The sequence below is a fragment of the Desmodus rotundus genome, chromosome 7 (assembly GCF_022682495.2).
Source record: "Desmodus rotundus isolate HL8 chromosome 7, HLdesRot8A.1, whole genome shotgun sequence".
Lineage (NCBI taxonomy): Eukaryota > Metazoa > Chordata > Mammalia > Chiroptera > Phyllostomidae > Desmodus > Desmodus rotundus.
The window spans coordinates 12,819,803-12,845,083 of NC_071393.1; the positions used below are offsets into that span (position 1 = coordinate 12,819,803).

The following is a 25,281-nucleotide window of genomic DNA, read 5'->3' on the forward strand; positions in this document are numbered from 1 at the left end:
TGAGGCCGAGTGGGCATTTTCTTTCCTGCCCTCGGCTGCGGGAGCTTAACCGGCAGGACAAACTTCACCTGTGGGCTTTCTAAACGTGTGCTGCAGGTAGGCTAGTGTCTCCACAATGCTCTCAAATTTTTTTAAACTCCTCACCTGAGGATGTGTTTATTGATTTCAGAAAGAGAGGATGGGGGAGGGAGAGAGCGAGACATCAGTACTGATGAGAGACTGATCAGCTGCCTCCCATACGCACCCCAACAGGGGGTCGGACCCACAACATAGGCACGTGCCCCAGCCAGAAACGAGCCCGCAGACTTCCGGCACCCAGGACAACGCTCCAACCACGGGAGCCGCCCGGGCCGGCCAACGTGCTCGGTTTCTTAAATGATCATTGACGCGTCTAGATCTCTGCCCCTTCTTGGGCCCACGTGTCACTTATTTGCTAATTTGTTGTCATTTATTGGCAACTGAATGTTGCCAGATTTAGCAAATAAAAATATAAGATGCCCAATTAGTTTCAGAAAAACGTTTTTAGTATAAGTATGCCCCAAGTACTACAATTATATCATCTTAAAAAGTAATTTATTTTGTCACCATTTCCAAGTTTATTTGAACAAAGCTTAGTAATCTTTTATAATAATTTTAACTTCCTCTGTGCCTCAGCTTGTTTCCCATTGTCGTTTCTTCTTTGGGGTACTCACACTCCCTTCATCTTTACTGATTTGCTAGCTAAATAGCTTGTCATATGTTTTTTTCAAAGGCCTATTGTTTCTGAGTTCCAATTTATCCCTTTCTCCTTCCACTTTTACTGTGTCCTTCCTCTTGCTTTCCTGTTTGTTCTGATTTCCCCTTTACTAACTTCTTCAGTTAGTTGCTTTATTTATTTTGATTCTTAGTAATGTAACCATTTAAGGCAATTTTCCCCTGACCCCTGCTTTAGCTGTATCCTGTGGGAGCTGATCTGTGCTGACATCAGTGTTATTTTGAAAATACCACAGTCTTGGTTTTGATTTCCTCTGTGTTACAGGTTTAAGGAGCTGGCTGTCAGATGGCCAGCTGGGCTGGGAATACCTTGCTGGGGGGGGGTGGTCCAGGTGGGGTGTGGGCAGGGGCTGGGCAAGTCCCCCGGGGCAGGACGAGAAGGGAAGAGAGAAGTGGGCTTCTTCCCGGGGCCCCAGGAGCCCAGTCGGGCTCCGTGCTGCCTGTGGCCGGGGCAGATATGCTTGTCCAAGGCTCGTCGTTGTCATGAGTGGGGAATGAAGCAGGTGGCAGCAATGGTGAGGAGGCTGAGAGGGACAAGGAGACGGACCCAGGGCTGAGCCATGCGGCTGCAGGGAGAGCAGAGTAGTCTGGGAAGGGGGCGAGGCAGACACCAGAGAGCTTCTCGCTGCCTTAGAACTGGCTTCCCGGTTTGCTGTGTTGAGTCTGAGCTACCTGTGGGCCCACGTGCTCTGCAGGTGGGTGAGTAGGCGTGTGGCCTGATGCTCCAGAAGCCTGGGCCAGAGCCTTGGTCGGGGTCCCCATGCCCTCACAAGTGGTGATTGAGCCTCCAGGTGGGTGACAGCCCCAGGTGTGGCTGAGGGTGAGTCACGAGGGGGACACCAGCAGTTGGGGACAGGAATGACTCTGGAAGGCACTGCAGGGAGGGACTGCCAAGTCCTTCACAGGCCGGTTCAGGCCTCATTGGCGCAGGGCGGCCTCCCTGGGCCCGGGCTGTGCACAGGCCTGCACCAGGAGCACGCCGGCTCTGGCGGGACTGCTGCGGCTGGTGCAAGCAGCCCCTCCCCACTCAGGTGGCACAGGGAGGGACCTGTCGGGCTCACGAGAGCTGGGCCGGGAACTTTTATTAAACTGAAAGGGGCCGACGCAGGGTAGAAGCACTGTCACTCCTGCTGACTGTGACACTCAGCTGATGGTCTGGAGCCACAGGGACGGTGGCCAGGGAGCCTGTGTAGTGTGAGGCCACCCCGAGGCTGGTTCTGATATTGGGGTCCCCCCAGGTCTGAAGCCCCTCTGCTCTGCCTCTAAGCCCACCTCTTCTGCCTCCCCTGACCCCTGAACCAGACCTGCCCTTGCAGAAAGTCTGCCCCCACCACGGTCTCCCAAAGCTGGACCCTGGGAGAGTTGGTGGCTTTGAGGCACCCTGAGTGTGTCCCAGAGTGTGCTGTGGTCCCCGACCTCTCTCCTGAATCTGCCAGAGCACTGCCTCTTCCCTCCCAGCCAAGCCCAGACCAGGGATGTCGGCCGCTCTCCACCTGTGTGGCACACTAAGTAGCAGTCCTCACCTATGTCCCCGTCCCGATGCCTGGAAGCTGTGGGGGTTGCCTTACATGACAAAGCAACTGTGTGACTGAGCTAAGGCTGTGCGCCGGGGAGATTTCTGTCTGGGCTTGTATGTCCTTCAGCGAGGGTGCCTTCCCCACCTAGATTCGCCTGGAGCAGAAGGGCATTCCACACACACGGGAGGGGGCCACAAGACCACAAGGGAGGGGTTGGAGTGACGCGGCCACAGGCCCGGGAACACCAGCAGCCCCTAGCAGCTGGAAGAGGCGAGAAGGGGTCTCCCCCAGAGCCCTGGGGGAACGCGGCCCCGCCCACACCTTGATTTCTGCCCAGTGAGACTGATTTCAGAGTCCTAGCCTGGGAGAAAACAGATTTCTGTTGTTTTGAGGCACTCCATTTGTGGTCTTCTGTCTCCGCAGGCCCAGAGAACTATCGCCTGCCCCGTCCTGCGTGGCCCAACTCCAGGGCAGAGTGGGAAGAAATGACTCAGAAGTGGTGCTGCTCCTTGGCCCTGCCAGGTGAGGCACGCCCCCAAGGAGTGTTTGGGGTGACAAGGGAAGCCCCAGTGCACTCAGGAATTAGTGTGGAGTCTGGTCAGTCCAGTGAGGATGCCCCCAATGTGAGGATGGCCCACCTGCCAGCAGGCAAAGCAATTCACGGTGTTTGGGGGCTCATTCTGAGCAGTGGCTCTCAATCGGGGGTGATTTGGTGACTGGGTGTTGGGGGCGGGGGCTGCCGCTACATCTAGTGGGTAGAGGCCAGGGATGCTGCTCCACGTCCTACAATGTGGGGACAGCCCCTACGACAGAGAATGCATCACCCAAAATGTCAGCAGTGCCAAGGGTGAGAACATGGGCTGGGGGCGGGGCTGGGGTCTTAGGTCTCCCTGCAGCCAATGCTTTCCTGGCACATGAGGCAAGACTCAGAGACAGGCCTTGGCCAAGGGCCCCCAGGCCCTACCCTTGCCTTCTCCCCAATAAGTGGCCCCAAGCAGCCACATTTTGGAGCCCCAGCAAGTGATGGGGGTGCTGCTTCTGTCCAAGGGTGGCCTAGGTGGGCCCAGCTGCCTCTGGGCCTTGGTTTCCCCAATTCCCCTGTGGTTAATTGTAAAGGACTATAGGGACCAGTGGGATGCTTCCCTCACCTCAACCCTGAATGAGGCTGTGCCCGGCCTCCTCTTTAATCTTGAACTGATGGTATACAGCTGGGGAGTGGGGTCAGAGGGGGAGGATGGGCCACGGCCCTGGGGGAGACGCCTGGGGAAGGCTAGAAGGGCCAGGGCAGGGCCACCAGAAACTCTGAGGGAGGGCTCAGCCCCCAGCTGCAGTGATCCCACCTCTTGCTACCCCAGGCTGACTCCCCAGACGAGGGGCCCAGGTCCTGGTAGAATGCTCAGTCTCACAGTCACGGCCATGGCCAGCCTGGGCCACACCCTGACGTCGAGCCAGATGCCAGCTCTCGGGAGCAGCATCCTCAGTAGCCTGAGGCCTCCCCCCACTTCCTCGGGTCCGCTGCGGCATACACACAGGCCCCGTCCTGGGACACAGCCTGGACCACATTCAGGAAGAAGGGCCTGCTGCTTGTGTTCTGGCCCCGGAGCCGGAGCCCCCGCTGCACCTCCTGGAGAGGAAAGAAGGCCGGCTGATAGGTGAGAGCAGCTTAGATCTGACTTCACAGCGGACGAGGCTCAGGCTGGAACCTGAGAACCCCGACTGAGAAGACAGAACAGGGTGGGGTGGGGGGTGAGGACAGGAGGATGTGGAGTCTACATTTCCAACTCTAAAGGCCCTGAAGGCCCTGGCTGCTGTGGCTCAGTGGATTGAGCACTGGCCTGCAAACGGAAAGGTCACCAGTTCGATTCCCGGTCAGAGCCCGCAGACCAAGCTTCCCAGGGCTGACCCACCCCCTTGGGCTCCAGGCCTCTCTCTCTGTGGTTAGTAGGGTGTTCTAGGGCCAGGAGGGGCTCCTAACAGGAAAGGCGGTTTTGAAGATCTTGAACCTTAGCTGGTTGAACTGACCCCAGGCATGAAGTCTGGAGCCTTGAAAAGCCACCAGTGTTTTGAATTAGGTCCTAGCAACCTAGCAAAGGGCATCTGCCAGCCCACAGGAGCTTCAAGAAGGCTTCCCGGGGGTGCAGGTGGGGTAGAGTTCAGCTCCCGGGCCCACTTGTGCAGGAGAACTGAGAAATGGTGATAAGAGCTGGCACCAGTGCAGCCCCAATGCCTCCGTTCCTCTGCAGACCCTCATGGGAATAATAAATTCTTTCATAAACAAACTTGCACACAAAAGCTACAAATCACATGAGGAAACAGATCAGGAGGAGGAATCTGAGAGGTCACAGCCAGCAAAACTAGCTTCTGGAGGGAAAGGCATAGACAGAGCCAGGGTGGAGGTGCTGAGGGGCTCTGCCTGGGAAAAGCACCAACAACACCCTATTCTCTGCCTTGGAGGCCACGAGACGGGCTTGTGCCTCCCGCACTGAGCTGCCCAACTCATGGTGCCCAGAACTGAAGTGTGCTGGGCCGGAAACACTCCGTAGCTGAGACCCACTGGGAGCTGCGAGCAGCATGCGCTGCGGCGCCCCACCTAGAGGTGGCGCGGGCCGCGGCCTCACCTGGCTGAAATTGGGCTCATATTCCACCTGACCCTTGTCGTTCACATGCAGGATGGGGGCTGCAATGGCTGCTCCCAGGTCAAAACCAAGCCACAGTTTGTTCACGATGGCCTGGGGGAGAGAAGGAGGGTACAGAGAGGGAGAGGGCAGCAGGCACCCCCACCACCCCTCCCTGCCCCCAGGAGAGCAGGACAGCAGGGTTGCCCAGAGAGGCGACGTTCCAGCCAGGAGCCCCCAGACTCACCTGGGCCACAGCAGAGATGATGAGCTCCCCACCAGACCCTCCGATCACCAGCTTTGACCCCTGCGCTGTGTTGACCAAGATGGAAGGGACCATGGATGATGGGGGCCGCTCCCCTGGAACTGGAGGCCGGATGGGTGTCACCAGCAGCCTGGCTTCCGAGCCAGCGTCCTCCAGGACCACCCCTCCATCTCTGGACCACCCCTCCATCTCTGTCTCCATTTACCACATCACAGACTGTGGCTGGGTGACTTGGGGTCCCACTCTGGGAGCAGCTATGCAGCACACACCCTGCCCACCTCCTCTCTGTCCCCAGCGGGGCCCCACACTCACCAGGTGGAGGGGCTCCCCGGGAGTCAGTCCGGTGCCTCCAGCAGAGGTCCAGGAGTTCGTTGTTGAGGAGGATGCCTGTGCGTGGTGAGTACACCATTGCTCCAAAGCTGCGGAGGGGGACGCGGAGTCTGGGCTCAGGCTGCAGTCACCCGCACCTGGTATGAAGGCCACTCCCCAGCCTTCCAGGAGCCCCTCATTTTAGTGGCGGCCCTCCAGCATGCCACAGCTGCCATTTTCTCCCTGGCACTGCATCTGAACACCCACCCATGTGCCCCAATCAGGGCATCCCCTGGGTAAAGCCCATCCCTTGGTGGGTCCTGGCTCAGGACCACCTACCACCAGCCTTGTTGGCCAGAGAAATGAGGGGTGTAGAACCCCTTTGACAGAGAGGAAAAAACAGCAGGAACAGCAAGGTGCTGCCCCATGGAGACAACCAAGAAGAGGCCAGGGATTGGGAGACCAGGTGGGGGACTCAGGTCTAGGAGGCAAAGGAGTGGGCCTGTCTGTGGCCTGCAGGGCACATGCACGCACGGGGTGTTGATGGTGCTGGTGGCAGCCACGGCGCTGCCGTCCTCCCCCAGCACAGACACGTGGGCTGTGCCCATTCCGTGGCTCTGGGTCCCGTCCAGGTTGTAGTGGCTGAGCTGGTGGTCACCCCGGGCATCGATCTTCTGGCGGATGTGCTGGGCCAGAGCCTCCCCCAGCAGCTCCCGGGAGTCATTCTGGGGTGGGTGGTTAGTTGGCAAGGTAAATGGGGGGCTGGATGGGGCCCAGAGAGCAGAGGGCCCCTTGGGGGACCCTCTCCAGTCTGTTCTCCCTGGAGCCCAGGCGACACCCTGCCCACCCTCCAGGTCCTCTGAGATTTGGTGCCGCCTCTCGCACCTGCCTCTTCCAGTGCCCAGACCTGCTGACCCCTCCCTGCCCTGGCCTGGCCTGTTCTAGAACCAACCACGTACACAGTCTTCCAACCTCACCCGGCCAGGCTCTCAGGCTCCTCAGACGCAGTGCCCACTGGCCAGCCCTCCCTTCATGCTGAGCCCTGGGCTGCCCTGGCCTCTCACCTGGACTTCTGGGTGGCTTCGAGGGTCCCACAGCCGCCACCTCAGCCCTCGGGCAAACTTGAATGTTTCCACGAGGTGATGGTACAAGTCCACACTGCCCTCAGGACTGGCCACTGACTCCGCAGAGAAGTTGAACCCTGCACAGGGGTGGGTGCAGGTGGGGGTCACCCTGTGTAGTGGGTTGAATGACCCACCCCAGAAAAGATCTGTGCACGTCTTAGTCCCCAGAACCTGCGAATACTGCCACGCTGGGCCGCAGAGAGAATATTACCTTATATGGCAAAATGTGTGATTAAACTAAGGATCTTAAGAGGAGCGGATTATCCTGGATGTAACTGGGGAGGGCTCTACAAGTGACCACGTGTAACCTTCCAAACCAGACACACAGAGGAGGACAGGAGGCCCTGTGGCCACGGAGGCAGAGACTGGCGTGACGCAGAGGCAGGCCTGGGGACGCTGGCTGGCTCAGAAGCTGGAAGAAGCAGAGAAAGGGTCCTCCGGGGCCCCCAGAGCTCCCAGAGGAGACGTGGCCTGGCTGGCCCCCTGGTTTTGAATTTCTGGCCTCCAGAACTATGAGAGCATAAGTAACTGTTGTTTGAAGTCCCTAGGTTTGGGGTCTTTTGTTACCACAGCCCCAGGAAACAAGCACGGCCTCGGGCAGCCCAGCCCCTGACACTGCCTGGACCCCTCACCACCCTGCAGGCTTCTGTGGGCCAGGCCAGCCCCGCAGGATGCGCACTAGACAGGAGGCTCTCCACCTGTGGAGCCTACCTGCTCCTGGACCCTGGGTTCGTCACCTGTGGGAGGACTCCTAGTAGGTGGATGACGGGAAACCCTCTGGTGGAGACCCTAGGCCAGCTCTAGAGCACCCCATTGTGACCCATTTTCCACAGCCCTGTCTTCAGCATCTGATGAGGGGCTGAGCTGGAAAAGGCAACGACTGCCCAAGGGCATGGCTGGGCTTGGAGTTCAGGGGCCCAGCAGGGCAGGACTGGGCAGGAGGGCTAGAGCCTCACCTTCGAGAACGTGGAGGATGAGGCTGAGAAGTGCGCCCCCTGCAGGCGGCGGTGGAGAGTACAGGGTGTAGTTCCCCAGAGGCATCGCCAGGGCGTCTACCACCTCGGGTTGGAATGATGCCAGGTCCTGCATGGTCAGCTGGCTGCCTGGAGTGAGACAGAGAAACCTCTGTGTACAGATGGGGAAGCAGGTGGAGAGTGACAGGCACTGGTCACACAGTGGGGCTCCCCTTGTCCCCTAACAGTCTAGACCCAGAGAGGTGAGGGTAGTTCTGTGAGCAGTGGCATCAGGGCTCTGCTCTAGGGCCAGGTGGGGGCCAGGTGGGCAGGGGCCAGAGCAGGCAGGTGGAGGGAATGAGGGGAAGGTGGGAGAGGCAAGCTGGCCTCAGGGAGACCGTGAGGGTTGCCAGCTCCAGGCCCAGGGCCCCCCCATGGACCCCATGGCCACCAATAATTCCTCTGTGGTCCTAAACTATGGGGACTCCTTGAGGGCCAGGATAGCAGGGTCACTGCGACTGGCCGTGGCACACAGCCTCTCCATGCCCTGGGAACAGCGGCACTTCCTCCAGGCCCTCAAGAGCCATGACCAGGGCCTGGCACTTTCTCGGGCTAGGCGGGGGCTTTGGGCTTTGGTGTGGCTCACCTTCCTTGGCGATGTCCTCCAGTAGCGTCTGGCCCAGCCTCCCTGTGTAGAAGACCTCTGCACCTTCCCTGGCCACTGTCTCCAGGGTGTTAGCCAACGCAGGCCAGGGGAAAGGGTCCTGAGGCTGCAGGGGATCTGTCCCATTGAAGAAGAGCTGCCTGGGTGTGGGGGGCAGCGTCAGGGTTGGCCCAGGGCCCAGAGGGCAGCCTGCAGGGCCCTCTCAGGGTCCTTGGGGCCCTACACGGGAGCAGCCTGGTCCGGGGTCCTGAGGGGCTGGGGTGGACATCGAGGGGACGGGTTCTCTAGGATTGGGTGGGGTGGGCACCTCTCACCTCCCTCATCACCCTGCCCAAGGAGGATGCACTCCCCAGTCAGGCCTGTGCCCACCCAGGGCCTGTCCTCCCCACACTCCCAGGAGGACCTGGCCGGCAGGCTGGTGAGGTGGGCAAGGGAGTGGCCAAAGCCATCCTGCCAGCCAAGAGAGAGTGAGAAGGAGGGCAGAGCTAGAGGGCATTGGCAGAGCCTGAATCCATGGCCTTGGAATCCTATCACTTGGGCACAAACTCCCTCCAGCCTGAGCCCCTCCTACTAGGTTTTGCCACACGGAGCCCAGAGTCTTCCAGGGGCTCAGGTGGAAATGGGATGGGGGCCGGGCTCAGACAGACCGAGGCCTGAACCCAGGAGCTGAGAAAGGGTCCCTGCACCCAACCCCCGCCCGGGGTAGCCACTCACCTCAGGGAGGAGGCCAACAAGAAACGGCGAAGTAAGCTGTTGTTCAGGAACTGACTCAGGACAGGGGGTGTGCGGTAGTCCCTGCGGAGCAGCTCGATGGTGGGCTGGAACAGCTGCGCCCAGGGCAGGCGGCCATGGCGGCGGTGGGCCTCGGCATAACCACGGAGCTCCCCGGGCACGCCTATCCACAGGGTCCCTGCAGGGCACGGCGGCGTCATGACCTAACCCCACACTCCTCCCATTTGGCCTTCAGCCCATGGCTCCAGGCCTGCCCCGGGCTCTCCACCACCCCCACACTGGACCCCACCAGCCTTGCTCCCCGGCTGTGGCAGCCCAAGTGGGTTTTCTGGAACCCACTCCTGACTATGTCCCCCCACCCCCCCACTGAACTCCCCTGGCTGCCCACTGCCCTCTGTGCAAAGTCCACAGCACAGACCGGCCCCAGGACTCCCTCAGCCCCACACCCCTCTCCACTGAATCCCCCAGCCTTTGCCTGGGCTAGTGCCTCTGTTTAGGTGCCCCCTCCCTACTCAGAGAGCTCTTCCCCCCTGTTACTCCCCCAACTCCAGCAGGTTAGGACCTCTGTGGGAGCTCCCCATCCCCCAACTGCTGTCCCCTGCTGCCAAAGTGTCTCAGCTTGTCCATGAAGCCTGCCACCCCTTCATGGGGTGTTCCAGTCAGTGCCAGTGGGGATCCCACCTTCCAGGGGCCTCACCTGTGCCCAGTGGTTGGGTGTGTTCACACTGGTCCAGCAGACCCGGGTCATGGCTGGCGGGCACCATCTCCCTGGCATTGATGACCTCCACCTTCCCTGGAGTCAGGGTGGGGGAGAAAGCAATCAGGAACACTCCTGTGGCTGCTCAGCCAGGTCCTCCTCGGACGTCCCTCACCCTAGGTTTCCCTCCCTGTGTTGTGAATTGAGATTCAACTCTCTGAGGATCCTCTACTTAGGATAGGACCTGCCATGAAGGTGAGGCAGGGGTGGGGAGATAGCAGGGGCCCCAAGAAGACCCAGGAAGGGGCATGGGCAGATACCTGTGCTTGTGGACAAGCCCATCCTCCCCATGGGGGTCCCACACGGACGCACCTGTGGTCGCATTGTAGATGGTGAAGATGACCCCTCCGCCCAGGCCCATGCTCTGGGGGTTGACAACGCCGGTGCAGACGAGAGCTGCGATGGTGGCATCCACGGGTGAGCCCTGCTGCTGAAGGATGGCTCTGGAAGGCATGGCACAGAGTGAGGGAGGGGCCTGGCTCCTGTGCCCCGACCTCTCCACCTGGCTTGCTCAGCTGGCAATCCCTGGGGAACAGTGACAGGCGGGTGGCCTGTCTTTTGCCACCAAACCATCAGAGAACAGACCTGGCTGCTCCGTCAAGTCCAGCCCCTCACGGGTACACAGGACTCTACAGATCACACACTGCGGTGCCAGGGGCGCGGCCCCTTGCCACATATAAGGTGCTTCTCGATATGCCAAGTTCTTCTCTTGCCACTTACCCCTCGGTCCTCCCAGCAGCACTGGCCCATCTGCGGCAGGCAGGACCAGGCCTGGGCCAGCCCCTCGGTCCCTCCCTGCAGTCCCAGGAGCCCAGCCCAGGCAGCCACCATTACCCATCTCCCTAGGGACACACGAACTCAGCCCCCTTAAGACTGGACTTTTTTGGAGGAAATCTCTTTTCCTGAGTGTCTTCTATGTATGAAGGAGAGGGGCCGAACTGCATGACCTGTGGACTTGCTAAAGGAGGAAAGGTTAGCCCGGGGGTGAGGTCCTTGTTTCTCCGGTGTGGCCCGTTGCTAGGCCCCCGGGGCTTTCCACCCTGCTGACCTTCTGTGTCTGGCCCGTCAGCCTTGCTCTGCTCTTGTGGGGCTAGGGCTCGAACCTCTGCCTGCAACTATGGAAACTTGGACGTGACTGCCATAGTGTGAAACTTCTCCAAATTGACATTAATAAGGGATGGTAGAAGAGCTAGATCTCCAAGATGGCGGCCCAGGCAAACACAGCTCACCTCCTCGCACAACCACGTGAAAATTATAACTGAACTATAGAACAGCCATCACTCCAAACCAGCAGAAACCAGGTTGAATGGAGATCCTGCAACCACGGAATTAAAGAAGCAACCACATCCATCCAGACTGGTAGGAGACGCAGAATGGGCTGGCCCCACACCCACATGTGGCCAATGAAAATCTGGAGGAATATCTCAGGGGCCCCCCAGCCCAGGGTTCCAGTGCCAGGAAGATAAGTCCCTGTGGCTTCTAACTGTAAAACCAGCGGATATTGAGTCAGTGGAAGAAACTTCTGGAGTCCCAGGCAGTTCCTCTTAAAGGGCCCATGCACAGACTTACTCAGACTCACGCCCTCTGAGCTCCAGCACCAGGGCAGGAGCTTGAGAGGCACCAGTGGCACACGAGGAGGAACTGAAGCGTCTGGCATCAGGGTGAGAGCTTGGGGACAGCGTTCTCCAAGACAGAACTGCTGATAGAAGCGATTGCTCCTTTTCTAAGCCCGCATGCCACAGAGCGCGGCATGTACCTTACCTGAGACCCCGAAACCTGGCTCACAGCATTTGCCTCGCTCTGGTGGTTCCCTGAGAATCTGCCCCACCCACTTAGGGACCCACCCAAGTGTTAACGATGGCTTTTCCACAGAAATGACTTGTCTTGGCACATGCTTCCAGTAGCAGCAGCAGGCCTTGGTTCACAGCCTGGCCTCCCTAGGGTGCTTCCAAGCCCATCACAAGAAGCAGCCAGCTGCTGATTGCTTTATAGCTTATGCCAAGTGGCCCCAGACAGGACACAAGGGGGTATCCCAGCCCTGCTGAAGTAAGCCCTGCTCTGTAGAGTGGGCCCCAGCACAGCTGACCCTCCATGGAGGGCAGAGGTTGGTGGTCAGTGGTCACAGCCAGTCCTGGCAGCTGACTGGCCTGGGTAAATCCCTCCCATTGACCTGCCAACAGCAATCAAGGCTCAACTACAAGAGGAGGGTGTACTCAGCCCACACAATGGGCACACCTTGAGTACCCAGCTTGGGTGATAGGGGAGGGTGTGCCACTGGACCCTACAGGACACCTACTACATTAGGTCGTGCTACCAAGACAGGGAGTCTTAACAGCTCTACACTCACATAGAAACAAACACAGGGAGGCTGCCAAAATGAGGAGACAAGAAATACGGCCCCAATGAAAGAACAGAAAAGAATGCCAGGAAAAGAGCTACACAAAATAGAGTTAAGCAATCTTTCAGATGCAGAGTTCAAAACACTGGTTATAAGGATGCTCAAGGAACTTAGTGAGGACCTCAGCAGCATAAAAAAGATACAGACAGAAATAAAGGACCCACTAATTGAAATAAAGAACAATTTACAGAGAATTAACAGTGGAGTGGATGAAGCTAAGAATCATATCAATGATTTGGAACATAAGGAAGCAAAAAACAACCAACCAGAACAACAAGAAGAAAAAAGAATCCAAAAAATAAGGATAGTATAATGGCCCCCTGGGACAATTCCAAGCTTATCAACATTCGCCATCATAGGGGTGCCAGAAGGAGAAGAGAAAGAGCAAGAAATTGGAAGTCTTTTTGAAAAAAATAATGAAAGAAAACTTCCCTAATTTGGTGAAGGAAATAGACACACAAGTCCAGGAAGCACAGAGAATCCAAAACAAGATGAACCCAAAAAGGCCCACTCCAAGACACATCATAATCAAAATGCCAAAGGTTAAAGATAAAGAGAGAATCTTAAAAGCAGCAAAAGAAAAGTAGGTAGTTACCTACAAGGGAGTTCCCAGAAGACTGTCAGCTGATTTCTCAACAGAAACTTTGCAGCTAGAAGAGACTGGCAAGGAATATTCAAAGTGATGAAAAGCAAAGACCTACAATCAAAATTAGTCTACCCAGCAATTGAAAGGCAGTTAAAGAGCTTCCCAGACGAGAAAAAACTAAAGGAGTTCATCGTCACCAAACCATTTTTATATAAAATGTTAAAAGGACTTATTTAAGAAAAAGAAGATCAAAACTATGAGCAATAAAATGGCAATAAATACATATCTATCAACAATTGGATCTAAAAGACAAACTAAGCAAACAAGCAGAACAGGAGCAAAAGTGCACATATGGAGAGCAGTCGGATGGCAGCCGGATGGGAGGGGGGTTGGGGGACTGGGTGAAAAGGCGAAGGGATTGAGAAGCACAAATTGGTGGTGACAGAATAGTCACGGGATGTGAAGTACAGTGCAGCAGGACGTGAAACGGACAGGCCAAAGAACTTCCGTGCATGACCATGAACCTGAACAAAGGTATGGAGGGGGGCAGCGGGGTAAAAGTCGGGACTGTAGCGAATGCATAATCAATAAAATATAATTAAAAAAGAAGAAAAGAATTATATAAGCACAAAGTTTACTGAAGGCGGTCTACCTAGAAACACTGGCAGAAGAACACAAACTATGTGATAAATAATTTTATTTTTCTGAAATAAGCCAAAGAAAACAAATGTCATACAATTTAAAAAAAAGATTGGACTTTTTCAAGTGACCCCAGGATCCTTCCCTGCCATCAGGTCTTGGGGCTTGGGCTGATGGGTCCCACAACTCCTCCCAGAGCCCAGTGTCCATGGGAATGCTCTCTGGCCTCAGTCTCCCCATCTATCCATGGGCAGCAAGGAGGGAGACCCTGAAGCTTCGAGGTGCAGTCATACTGGCCTGTATGGGAAATGACCTTATCCCTGGGACACAGCCCTGCCCAGCTCACCAGGGGCTGCCTCTTCCCTTATACCCAGGAATCCTCCCCAGAACCTCTGGGAAGCCAGCATTTAAACCCCAGGTACAGACTGGGGAACCAGAGCTCAGAGAGGGAGTGGACCCAGGTCCCTGTCCACCTGCACCCCATGGGACCTCTGACCCCAGCATCTCCCTCAGCTCAAGCCCCTCGGCTCGGCCACTCCCTCCTGCATTCACACCCTCCCCTGAGCCACAAGTCCCTGCTCTGGGCCAACACAGGGACTCAGGAGATCTTGGAATGGGAAAGAGGGCACGAAGCCAGAAGCATGAAATAACTAAGACCGTTACACGCAGGCACAGAGAAACACAATTTCTTTCAATAAGAAGAAAACACCATAAAGTCAAGACAAACTAAGAAAAATATTTTAAAGTTTCCATCGCAGACAAAGACCTCATCTCTCCTGACCTATTGCTCCTTCCCCCTGGAGCGTTTTCTGCCTCAGGCTCCCGGAGACGTGCCTCACCTGCTGTGCTCTGGTTCCCCTCCCACAGCCCCCACCTGGCGATACCAGAGGCCCCAGGCTCAGTCCTCTGTCCTCGGGCAGTTGTGTCCTCTCCTGGATTTGCTTATCCAGCTCAGAGTTTAAACTGTAACCTTTATGCTGACGATCCCCAAATTTTATCTCTAGCCCAGCCCCCTCCTCTAAATTCCAGACTCTATCCCCATCCATGCACCAGACGCCTCCCCTGGGTGTCTAGCAGGCATTTCACACTTCACGTGACCTCAACTGAACTTTTTACGTCCCTGCCCCTCAAATGGCTTCTCTCCTAGTCTTCTCTGCCTTAGAAAAGGACACACCAATTTTCTCCTTTGCCTAGGCCATAAACCTGGGAGTCACCCTTGATGGGTGATGGCCCCTGCCCCACACCAATCCACTAGCAAAATCCTGCCAGTTAGTTATACCTTCAAAATATACTCTGATTCAGATCCCCTCTCATCACCTGCACAACCAGCACCCCTCACCTGGGTTACTGCAATTGTCTCCCACATGGAGGCTGCATCGCCTTGCTCCCTTATCCTTTAAAACATAGTCTGTCAAAATGTAAATCAGACATCAGTAATGGGAGACCTACCTAATCAGTCAGACTTCCCGTAGACAGCGAAAAAGCCAGACATATAGAAAATACCCACTTATAAAGGCATCGGAGGAAGGGAAGAAATACAGGCCTGGAGGAGAGGTGAGCCTGGTATTTGGAGACGCTATCTCCTCAAGGTAATTGCTGGTCCTGGGAGAGGTGGCTGGGAGGTCCAGTGGTTTTGACATCCTTGCGTGTCTGTGAGCTGGACGGGCTGGCAAACCGCACGTGGAAATGGGTTCTGACTCCAGGAACCACAGTCAACAGGAAGGAGACCCGCCCTTCCAAGCACATCATCTCCAGTCAATCTCAACTGAGATTAAGGTGATTCCAGAATATTGGTATGTTAGGCCTCCAATTAGTTCTAAAAATTATCTTAAACAAATTTGATACACACTTTCTGGTGCTAAATGAAAGGCAACCAGGCAAACAAGGAAGGAATACGGGGCAAACAGAGCGCAAGGGAAAGCACAGACCTGAAGAACAAGACCCACAGGGTCTCCAGATTGTGAAACAGTCCGACCACAGGCTTTAAATAACCCCATTCAAGCCCTGACTGGCGCGGCTCGGTGGGCTGGGCTTTGCTCCAGGAAGAGAAAGGTTGCCAGTTCAATTCCCAGTCAGGGCAAATTTCTGGGTTGCGGGCCAGGTCCCTCGTCGGGGGTGTGCGAGAGGCAGCCAACTGATGCCTCTCTCCCTCCCTTCCTCCCTCCCTTCCCCTCTCTCTGAAAATAAATAAATAAAATCTTTATAAAATATAAATATATAAACCTGAAGAAAATAAAGAAATAACCACATTCAAGGATATAAAAGATAAAATTAAAAATGTCAACAGATGACATGAGATCATAAAATATGGAATTAGGAGCTCAGTACCAACAGTATTAACAATAGGTTATACACAGATGCAAGAAAGATTTATTCTCTACAAATACCAAATGTAACTACAGCGAGAAAAAGGATAGAATATTCAGAAAATAGATTAAGAGACATAGGGGGTGAAATGACCCAAAAAATACAGCATGCAAACACTAATCGGCAAAGCTTATGTAACGACACTAATTTTAGGCAAAGTAGACTTTAAGAAGAAAAGTATTATTAGAGCTAATGAGGGCTACATTATTATTATAAAAGCTCAATTCAACAGAAAGACCTAACACCCTACATGTGTACACTGAACAGTTTAAAATATATAAAGCAAACACTGGCAGGATGAAAAGAAGCAAGAGACAAATCACATAGCGCAGGACTGGAGCGCACTCCCCTCAGCAGCTGACTCAATAAGCAGAAAAAACCAGGGAGGCTGTCGAAGATTTGCCCGACAGCGTTACGGTGACCTGGCCGAATGGACGCGTAGAGAACGCCACGCTCAACGATCGTGCAGTTGAATACACATTCTTTTCCAGAACACATTAAATGTTTATAGAAATTGATCATTTGCTGGACCTCAAAGTAAGTCTCAACCACTTTCAAAGAACGTAAACCGGACAAACTGATTAGAAAATCCCCATATATACGGAAATCAAGGAGAGCACTAATACGGACCCCATGAAACAAAGGCGGCATTACAATGCAAACTAGAAATCATTTTGAACCTGGTGTAATGAAAATGCCATACATTAGAATTGTGGGGGTTTCAGTGGAGAAAGGGGAGGGAAGGCAAGAGTCCTGGAGAACTCCCACCCCCCACAGATAAGCCTGGAAGGCCAATCAATGCGAGCACCCCGGCTCGGAATTAGGGACTGCGTTTTGCTGCCTCCAGCTTATGGGTGAGTAAAAGGGTCGACTGATGCCGCAGAGTTCCGGGTCCTGAGAACTCCCCAAACAAGTGACCAAGCGCTCTCCTCCAGGGCAGAGATTTGCACGGAGGAGAAGCTGCTCGGAGCAGAGGTCAAACTGAGCAGGACAGAAACAACAGGGGCCGCTGAAGGAGAAGAGTTCAAGTTCTTCTTAAAGTTGTGGAGGTGACCACAAGGAAGTGATTTGAGAAGACACATGTGGAAAGTAGGAGGCCATTTGTATCTTTTAAATCAAGAAGCTATAAAAGCTACTTTGACCCAGCTTCCATCCTCAAAGTACAGGAAAATTCATCTTGCTTAAACATGAACAATAAAAGGTACTGAAGTCACACCCCCTACAAAGTTGTTATAGAAAAAAAAAAAAGGTGAGAAGGGGCAGGATAATGTCCCACGGAGGCACGCCAGAAAGTAAACCCACAAAGCACACTGCAGCTGAGAATTTCAAAATGTGCTAAACTACATTTTTAAAAATTAAAAAAATCTGTGAAAAAAACAGCATACCTCAGAATTGGAAAAAATCCTAAAGTAAGGTGACTGGAAAATATTAAAACTGAAAAAATGAAATTACAGAACTGAGGAAAGAAGGGAGCAAAATAGAAAATATTTCCAGATCTCAGACAAGAAAAAGCTGGGGGAGTTCATCACCATCAAACCAGCATCCCAAGAAATGTTAGAGGGATTCTTCAAGAAGCAAAAGGAAAAATCAAACACATAAGAAAATATTGCAGAGAGAAAAGTCTCTGAATGACAAAAGCAAACCCCTAATAAAAGCGGTGTATCGACCAGCTACAAAGCGAGCACAGAGGTTCAAAGGCAAAAGTGGAAAGTTCATGCGTAATCACAACAGTAGATTAAGGGATACTCACAAACACACACAAAAAAGGGAAAGAAAATGCAAATGTGGAGGGGGTGAGCAAACATGTTAGTGATCACAGAAGGCGTTTGACCTTAAAGAACCAGCGACATAAAACGGACCGCTGTCAACATATAAAGAAAAAGGAATCCAAAACACACTACAGGGGTTATCAACATAGAAGAGAAAAGAGCAGGAGAATAAGAAAGAAATGGAGAAAAACTACAAAAGTAATCAGAAAACTAACCAAATGGCAATACCTACATATCTATCAATAGTTCTGTTCACTGTCAACGGATCAAACCCTCCACCCGAAAGACAAATGAGTAAAAGGAGTCCACAGAAGAGTTTGCAGTATGTTCGCAGTTCTGAGTACACAACACACAGAGTTCATTATTATTTATTAATCAGTGTGCTATTTTCTATATGAACAATGTAAAACTGCTTTTGCCCCACCCTGTATGGATACAATGGAATGTTACTCAGCCATGGAAAAGAATGAAGTCTTACCGTTTGTGACAGCATGGATGGACCTAGAGGGTATCGGGCTAAGTGAAATATGTTGGACAGAGAAGGACAAATACCATATCATTTCACTTACGTGTGGAATCCAAAAACCAAACTAAACAAACAAGCCAGACAGAGGTGGACTCACAGATACAGCGAACAAACAGGTGTGCGAGGTGGAAGGCGGGCGGGGGTAGTTGGGTGAAAAAGGTGAGGGGACTGAGACAGGGGTGTCAAACTCACTTTCACCGGGGGCCACATCAGCCTCGCGGTTGCCTTCAAAGGGCCGAATGTAATTTTAGGACTGTATACATGTAACTACTCCTTAACTAGGGGCAAGGAGCTTGGCGCTGCCTCAGGGTAGAAACAAGGTTCCGGGCTGGATAAAACAAGGTGGAGGGCCGGATTCCACCTGTGGGGCTTGTGTTTGCCACCTGTGGACTAAGAAGTACAGATTGAGCCCCTGGCTGGTGTGGCTCCTTGGATTCAGTGCCGGCCTGGGCCTGTGAACCAAAAGGTCACCGGTTTGATTCCTGGTCAGGGCACATGCCTGGGTTGTGGACCAGGTCCCTGGCTGGGGGGGGTGTGAGAGGCAACCAATCAATATTTCTCTTGCACACTGATGTTTCTCTCCCTCTCTTTCTCCCTCCTGCTCCCTTCCTTCTAAAAGTAAAATAAATAAAAAAAAATTTTAAAAAGAAGTACAAATTGGCAGTTACAAAAAGGGGGTGTAAAGTATAGCTTAGGAAATACAGTGAATAATATGGTAATAACCATGCATGGGGTCAGGTGGGCACCAGACTCACTAGGAAATCACTTTGTAAGTTACATCAACGTCTGTCCGCTGTGCTGTACAGCTGAAACTAATATAATATTGAATGTCCACTGGAATTGAAAAATGTTTCTAAATAAGAAAACTTTCTCAGAAATGAAAGCTAAATAAGGATAAATACAGATACCTTAAGAGAAATACCTTAAATGAAAGATAAGTTGGAAAGGGGGAAATATATTTTAATCAAAAAAAGGTTAAAAGATTTTAAAATACAGATATAGAAAATGGGCAAAGAAGATCAAACATATACTTAATAGGAGTCAGAATAAATAATAGGAACAGAATAAGTAATAAAAACTATAATTCAAGAAAACTTGTCTGATAAAAAAAACAACAACACTATATTGAAGCATACTCCACGGCAAGGTAAAATCAATTTAGAATAGACAACACAGAGCCATATTCTAATAAACTAATTGGACTTTAATACAAAATTAATAACTGGGCATCTACGTAGAAAGACTACCGCATTTTTCGGACCATAAGATGAACCTAGGTTTTAGAGGAGGAAAATAGGAAAAAAAGTTTTGAAGCAAAAAAATGTGGTAAAATATTTAAAACATCCTTTAAAGCAGAAATCCCGTAGCAAGCCAGGTAAGCTGCATTCGACTCTAAGACGCGCCCCCATTTTCCTCCCAAATTTGGAGGGAAAAATGTGTGTCTTATAGTCTGAAAAATACAGTAGGTCTCTTATAGGAGGAAGAAAATCAGATGGTCCTCAGACCACCCAACACCGGTGCTTTATGCTGCAGCCAATGGAGTGTTCCAATCACACATTCAAGGAAGGAAAATGTGAGCCAGGGGTTTTACATCCAGCTAAACTGACCGTCACCTACACGGCCTACAGACTACTATAAACATGTGAGAACTCATGTGGGGGAGTATTTCCCCCCACAAATACTTCCTGAGGCACCTAATAAAAAACAAACTTAAGACAACCAAAATAACTGCAAAGACTTTAGCCTAAGAATTGGTCTGCTTTTTTTTAAATTATGTTATTGTTGTTCAATTACAGTTGTCTGCATTTTCTCCCCTCCTCTCCCCCGCAACCCCAGCCAAACCCACCTCCCTCCCTTGCTTCCACCCTCCCCCTTGGTTTTATCCGTGTGTCCTTTATAGTAGTTCCTGAAAACCCTTCTTCCCACTGTCCCCTCCCCCCTCCCCTCTGGACTAAGATTGAAATATATATTTGAATGTATAATTAAGACTCAAAATGGACTTCCAGCCTAGATGGAGTTGTAGGTAGATACACCATGCCTCCTCCCACAACCAAAAGAAGGACAACAAATTTAAAAACAAAAAACAACAAGAAAATTGAACGGTATGGAAGTCCGACAACCAAGTAGTTAAAGAAGAAGCTTTCATCCAGACGTGTAGGAGGGACAGAGATGGGCAGCCAGGGTGGGGAGGACCCGGGTGAGGCAGCGGCTGGCGGAGCGGGCAGTCCCACATCCGCATGCAGATAATCCAGGGGGAACAACTGGGGAGCAAGGCAGACAACACAACCCAGGATGCCAGTGGGGGGGAACAAAGCCTCAAAACCTCTGACTGAAAACACCTGTGGGGGTTGAGGCAGCAGCAGGAGAAACTCCCAGGAGTTCCATTGGAGCCTCACAGGAGAGTTCATTGGAGAGACCCACAGGGGCCTAGAGCGTACATAAACCTACCCATTCAGGAGTCAGCACCAGAAGGGCCCAATTTGCTTGTAGGTAGTGGAGGACATAACCGAAAGCTGGCAGAGAGTGGAGCAAACGGCACTGTTCCCTCTCGGACCCCTCCCCCACAGCGTAGTGACGTATTACCCCACCCTGGGGAACACCTAAGGCTCCGCCCCTTTACGTAACAGGCGTGCTAAGACAAAAAAAATGGACCAAATGAAAGAACAGATCAAAGCTCCAGAAAAAATACAACTAAGCAATGAAGAGATACCCAACATATCTGATGCAGAGTTCAAAACACTGGTAATCAGGATGCTCACAGAATTGGTTGAGTATGGTTGCAAAATAGAGGGAAAAGTGAAGGCTACCCAAAGTGAAATAAAGCAAAATATACAGGGAACCAGCAGTGAAGGGAAGGAAACTGGGACTCAAATCAACGGTTTGGACCACAAGAAAGAAATAAACATTCGACCAAAACAGAAAGAAGAAACAAAAATGCAAAAAAATGAGGAGAGGCTTAGGAACTTCCGGGACAACTTTAAATATTCCAACATCCAAATCATAGGGGTGCCAGAAGGAGAAGAGAAAGAGCAAGAAATTGAAAACTTTTGAAAAAATAATGGAGAACTTCCCCAATCTGGCAAAGGAAATAGGCTTCTAGGAACTCCAGGAAGCTCAGAGAGTCCCAAAGAAGCTGGACGCAAGGAAGCACACAGCAAGGCACATCATAATCGCATTACCCAAGATTAAAGAGAAGGAGAGAATCTTAAAAGCAACAAGAGAAAAGGAGACAGTTACCTACAAAGGACTGCCCATAAGACTGTCAGCTGATTTCTCCAAAGAAACCTTGCAGGCAAGAGGAGCTGGAAAAAAGTATTCCAAGTCATGAAAGGCAAGGACCTACATCCAAGATCACTCTATGCAGCAAAGCTATCATTTAGAATAGAAGGGCAGATAAAGTGCTTCCCAGATCAGGTCAAGTTAAAGGAGTTCATCATCACCAAGCTCTTATTATATGAAATGTTAAAGGGACTTATCTAAGAAATGGAAGAAGATCAAAACTATAAACAGTAAAATGACAACAAACTCACAACTATCAACAACTGAACCTAAAAAAACAAAAACAAACTAAGCAAACAACTAGAACAGGAACAGAATCACAGAAATGGAGATCACATGCAGGGTTATCAGCCGAGAACTGGGTAGAATGGGGGAAAAGGTACAGGGAATAAGAAGCATAAATGGTAGGCACAAAATAGACAGGGAGAGGTTAAGAACAGTGTAGGAAACAGAGAAGCTAAGGAACTTATATGTACGACCCATGGACATGAACTAAGGAGGGAGGATGTGGGTGGGAGGGGGTGTGCAGGGTGGAGAGGAATAAAGGGGGGATGGGACAACTGTAATAGCATCATCAATAAAACATATTTTTAAAAAGACTAGAAGTGATGGTTATAATATACAGCATTATACCCATCACTTCAGTACAGCAATGCAATGGCTATTATTCTGAAATATGATACATATTATATGAGTGTGTGTGTACATACATAATATATATTACATATTCGTGTATATGCAAATATATATATATATATAATAAAGACTTTCTGGGAAACTCTTTATCTGTCCTTCAATTCCAAATGATAGCTTTGCTGGAGAGAGTAATCTTGGTTGCAGGTCCTTGCTTTTCATCACTTTGAATATTTTGTGCCAAGAGGCTGGGTAGGCACGGAGGCTCAGGGCGTGGGGTGGGGGACTGTGGGGAGGCCCCACTCCTCAGCAGCCCTGGAGGGTCTCCACCACAGCAGGGCAGCAGGGAACGGTGGTCCCAGCCAGGCCCACTCACTCTGTGACACCAGGCAGGGGCCCCCTGGGCAGGCCTAGTCTCCTCGTAAGCCAAGCAGAGCCATGAACCCACTGGGTTCAGGGAGAAGCAGTGAGCCCTCCACCCTCTGAGGACGTGGTGTGAGGACAGCCATTTCTGAGCGGCCCCCGTGGAGGGAGCACGGAGCCTGGAAGACGCTGGAAGATGACAGGCCAGAGGGGACGAGACCCCATGTCACTGTGCGTCGGCTGTGTGTCCACGAGGCGTGGGGCTGGGCGAACCTGAGGAACCCTCCCCTAGGGGTTCGGGCTGCGGCACAAGTCCCAGTGGGAAAGGAGGAAGCCTAAAAGGTTAGAAGGAGATTGGTTTGGGGGTCCCTGCTGGTAAGACGAGAAGATGGTGGGGAAGTGGGGGTAGGAGGGAGGAGGGAGAGGGGCTGTGGTCTGTGGTCTGTGGTCTGTGGCCTCTGTGAGACCCTGCAACAGCAGGGTCAGTAAGCTCCCAGACCGACAGGGCTCGGCGACCCCCTGGAACCACAGTGGCTGGGCCAGCTCCAGGCGCTCTCCCATGTCCAGCTTCTTAAAACAAGAACAGGAAGTGGACAAGTACACAGACACTGGGGAGAAGCCGCATCTGCTCTCCTCGCGAAGGGTCCTTCGGAGCACCGAGACCTCATGCCCAGACCCCCATGGGCACAGCAGGGCACGTCACGGAGACGCCAGGCAAGACCCAGGGAGGCCCGGCAGGCCCAGACCCCCTCAGAGATACGTGGCAGCAGCCCCCACTCGGGGGAGGGGGGCTTTGTCCCCCTCGGTGGTGCCTGCTGCCTGAAGCCCCTGACTGGGTTTGCATCTCTGCAACGGGTGGGCGCGGCACCTCTGTGTGTTCTTGTGAGCACGCAGGGGCCCACTCCCTTCCCGTCCCCTGGGAGGCCCCTGGGGAGATGAAGCAGCCTGCTCCCCACTTGCCCCAAGCTGCCACCCTCAGCCACTTCCGTCCTATGAGGAGTCCTGAGGCAGAGGACAGAAAGCCCTGAGAAGAGCCCAGAGGACTAGGTCAGGAGTGGGGAGGTCAGGGACAGACGGGCAGACGGAGGGAGGAATGAATGAAAAGGTGAATGAATGAGACAGAAGAAGAAAGCACGCTGGCGGGGCGACGCTGGGACAAAGTGGGAACGGACACCGTCTGCCCAGTGGCGCCTTGGGCTGGGACTTGGCCGTAACTGCCCCTTGTCCTTGCTCTGGGACAGCCCCTTTCGGCTCACAAACCAAGCCTGATGCTGACAGCAGCCCATGAGGCAGAGGTTCCAGGAAGCAGACCCAGCAGGCAGGGAGGGGGTGTGGGCGGGAGGGGAATCCTGCCCTGTCCAACCCCAGGGGTCAGCAGAAGCCTCCCTTGGGCTGGGCTTCCTGGAAGAGAGTCACAAACACCAGCTGGGGTCCCTCTCCATTGCCCCACTGGACCCGGCCCGCCAAACGGCAAAACATCACTCCGCCCACTACTGGCCCAGCTCCAGGCCCTGACACAGGGAGGTGAGGCCGTGCGGGTGTGGTTCCAGCAGTGGTGGGTTTCCCAGGTCCCAGGCCAGGGTGGGATACCGGCCCTGGACAGAACTGAGTGCACCCCAGCAGACCAATACTCATATACGGGGCCCCACACCCCCTCGCCCATGCCCCTGCAAGAAGACCCAGCCTTGGGGAACTGGCGTGACCTCTCTGAGCGGGGGGCAGCACTGGTCACTGAAACCAGCCTGGGCTAGACCAGTGACGCTGCAGTGCCTTTGCTGAGCCTCCTGACTCCTGAAACTAGGAACAGAGTCACATACCACATCTTCACTGCCAACGCTCTCATTGTCCCTGAACGCCCATCCGCCCTATGCACATGCCTGCTGCCTGCATTGTGCAAAGGCCCAGAGGCTGCTTCCTTGCTAGAGCCCAAACCCACGTGGCCCCCGAGTGCCGGCACATTACAAATGCACCTTCTCCACACTCTTGCCACTGGTCACAGTACTTCCAGGTGGGGGGACAAGCCGCGGCTCACCCTGTACTCACCGTCCAATGTCCGAGCAGACCTTGGAGTCAGCAGCGACCGCAGCATGGGCAAAGGCCTGGGGGCCACAGGGGGAGTAATAGCGAGAGAGGACCACGGCAGGCACGATGATGGCCAGGGCCAGGCCCAGCCCTAGAAGCACCACGCCCAGCGTGACCCCATAGCCCTGGGCCATGGCTCTGCAGCCCCGGGAGGAGGCTGGAAAGGGGAGGCTGGTGGGCAGACAGATGCACAGAGAGCTGCGTGGCTGAACGGACAAGACAATTCACAGAGGGACTTACAGGTGATAAGACAGATAAACAGATGGGGCCAGAGTCAGACAGACAGATTGATAGGCAGGCCAGACAGCTAGAGAGAAGATAGCAAGAGAAGGATGGTCAGATAGACCACTGGACAAAGGCAGGATTACAGAAGGACAGACAGACAGGTTAACAGACGAACAGTGGACAACCGAGCAGACAGGTGGGTGTGTGGACAGACACTCGTGGCGGTGGGACAACTGTCCTCCTCGAGTGCTTGCTACAGCAGAAGAGCTGGTCGCACGCCTGAACTCCGGTTTTCAGCTCCTGCTCTTGGCCCTGGAATGAGGCCAGGAAGGCCACTGCGTTCATGGGGAATTTTTCCTTCTAGAGGAGCAAGTGGTGGCAGTTAACTCCCTCGCTGCCGTTCCCAGCAAGCCTTGAGGATACAACCGCCTTCCCTGTCCGCCCGCTGCAGCAGGCTTTCCCATAGGCTGGTTCCCACGGCTGCTTCGTGGGGTGGTGAGGGCTGCGGGTGCCTCCTCCCACCCTACCTCCACCCCCACGTCCCAGTGACATTGCTCAACCAGAAACCGGAGTGCATTCCTGGGCCAGGGCCAGGCCACCCTCCAGGAAGCAGGGACATGGCTGGGGGGGAGCGGCGAGAGGGGGTAGGCAGGGTCAGGGGTGGGACATTCCCCTTCCTCTCCCCAGCCATCCTGGGCAGGCAGAGGCCAGGATGCAGGGACCAC

At 53.3% G+C, this 25,281-nt stretch overlaps 1 protein-coding gene across 1 annotated transcript; it reads right to left on the bottom strand.

The window, feature by feature from the left end:
• Positions 1-327: 327 nt before the first annotated feature.
• GGT5 (gamma-glutamyltransferase 5) lies at positions 328-25,131 on the bottom strand. The gene is made up of 12 exons (XM_024567173.4): positions 24,293-25,131; positions 10,002-10,132; positions 9,630-9,725; positions 8,915-9,110; positions 8,183-8,340; positions 7,540-7,686; positions 6,524-6,660; positions 5,994-6,184; positions 5,463-5,569; positions 5,133-5,251; positions 4,889-4,999; positions 328-3,894 (listed from the first exon to the last, which is right to left on the bottom strand). Exons 1-12 carry the CDS (start codon positions 24,463-24,465, stop codon positions 3,748-3,750), a joined length of 1,713 nt encoding a protein of 570 aa, XP_024422941.1. The 5' UTR covers positions 24,466-25,131; the 3' UTR covers positions 328-3,747.
• Positions 25,132-25,281: the final 150 nt, after the last annotated feature.

Coding starts and splice junctions, on each gene's coding strand:
- GGT5 (XM_024567173.4), bottom strand. CDS start 24,465: ATGGCCCAGGGCTATGGGGTCACGCTGGGCGTGGTGCTTCTAGGGCTG. Junction 6,661..7,539: donor CATCCTCCACGTTCTCGAAG/GTGAGGCTCTAG, acceptor ACCCCTGTGCAG/GGTTCAACTTCTCTGCGGAG. Junction 6,185..6,523: donor GAAGCCACCCAGAAGTCCAG/GTGAGAGGCCAG, acceptor CACCCACCCCAG/AATGACTCCCGGGAGCTGCT.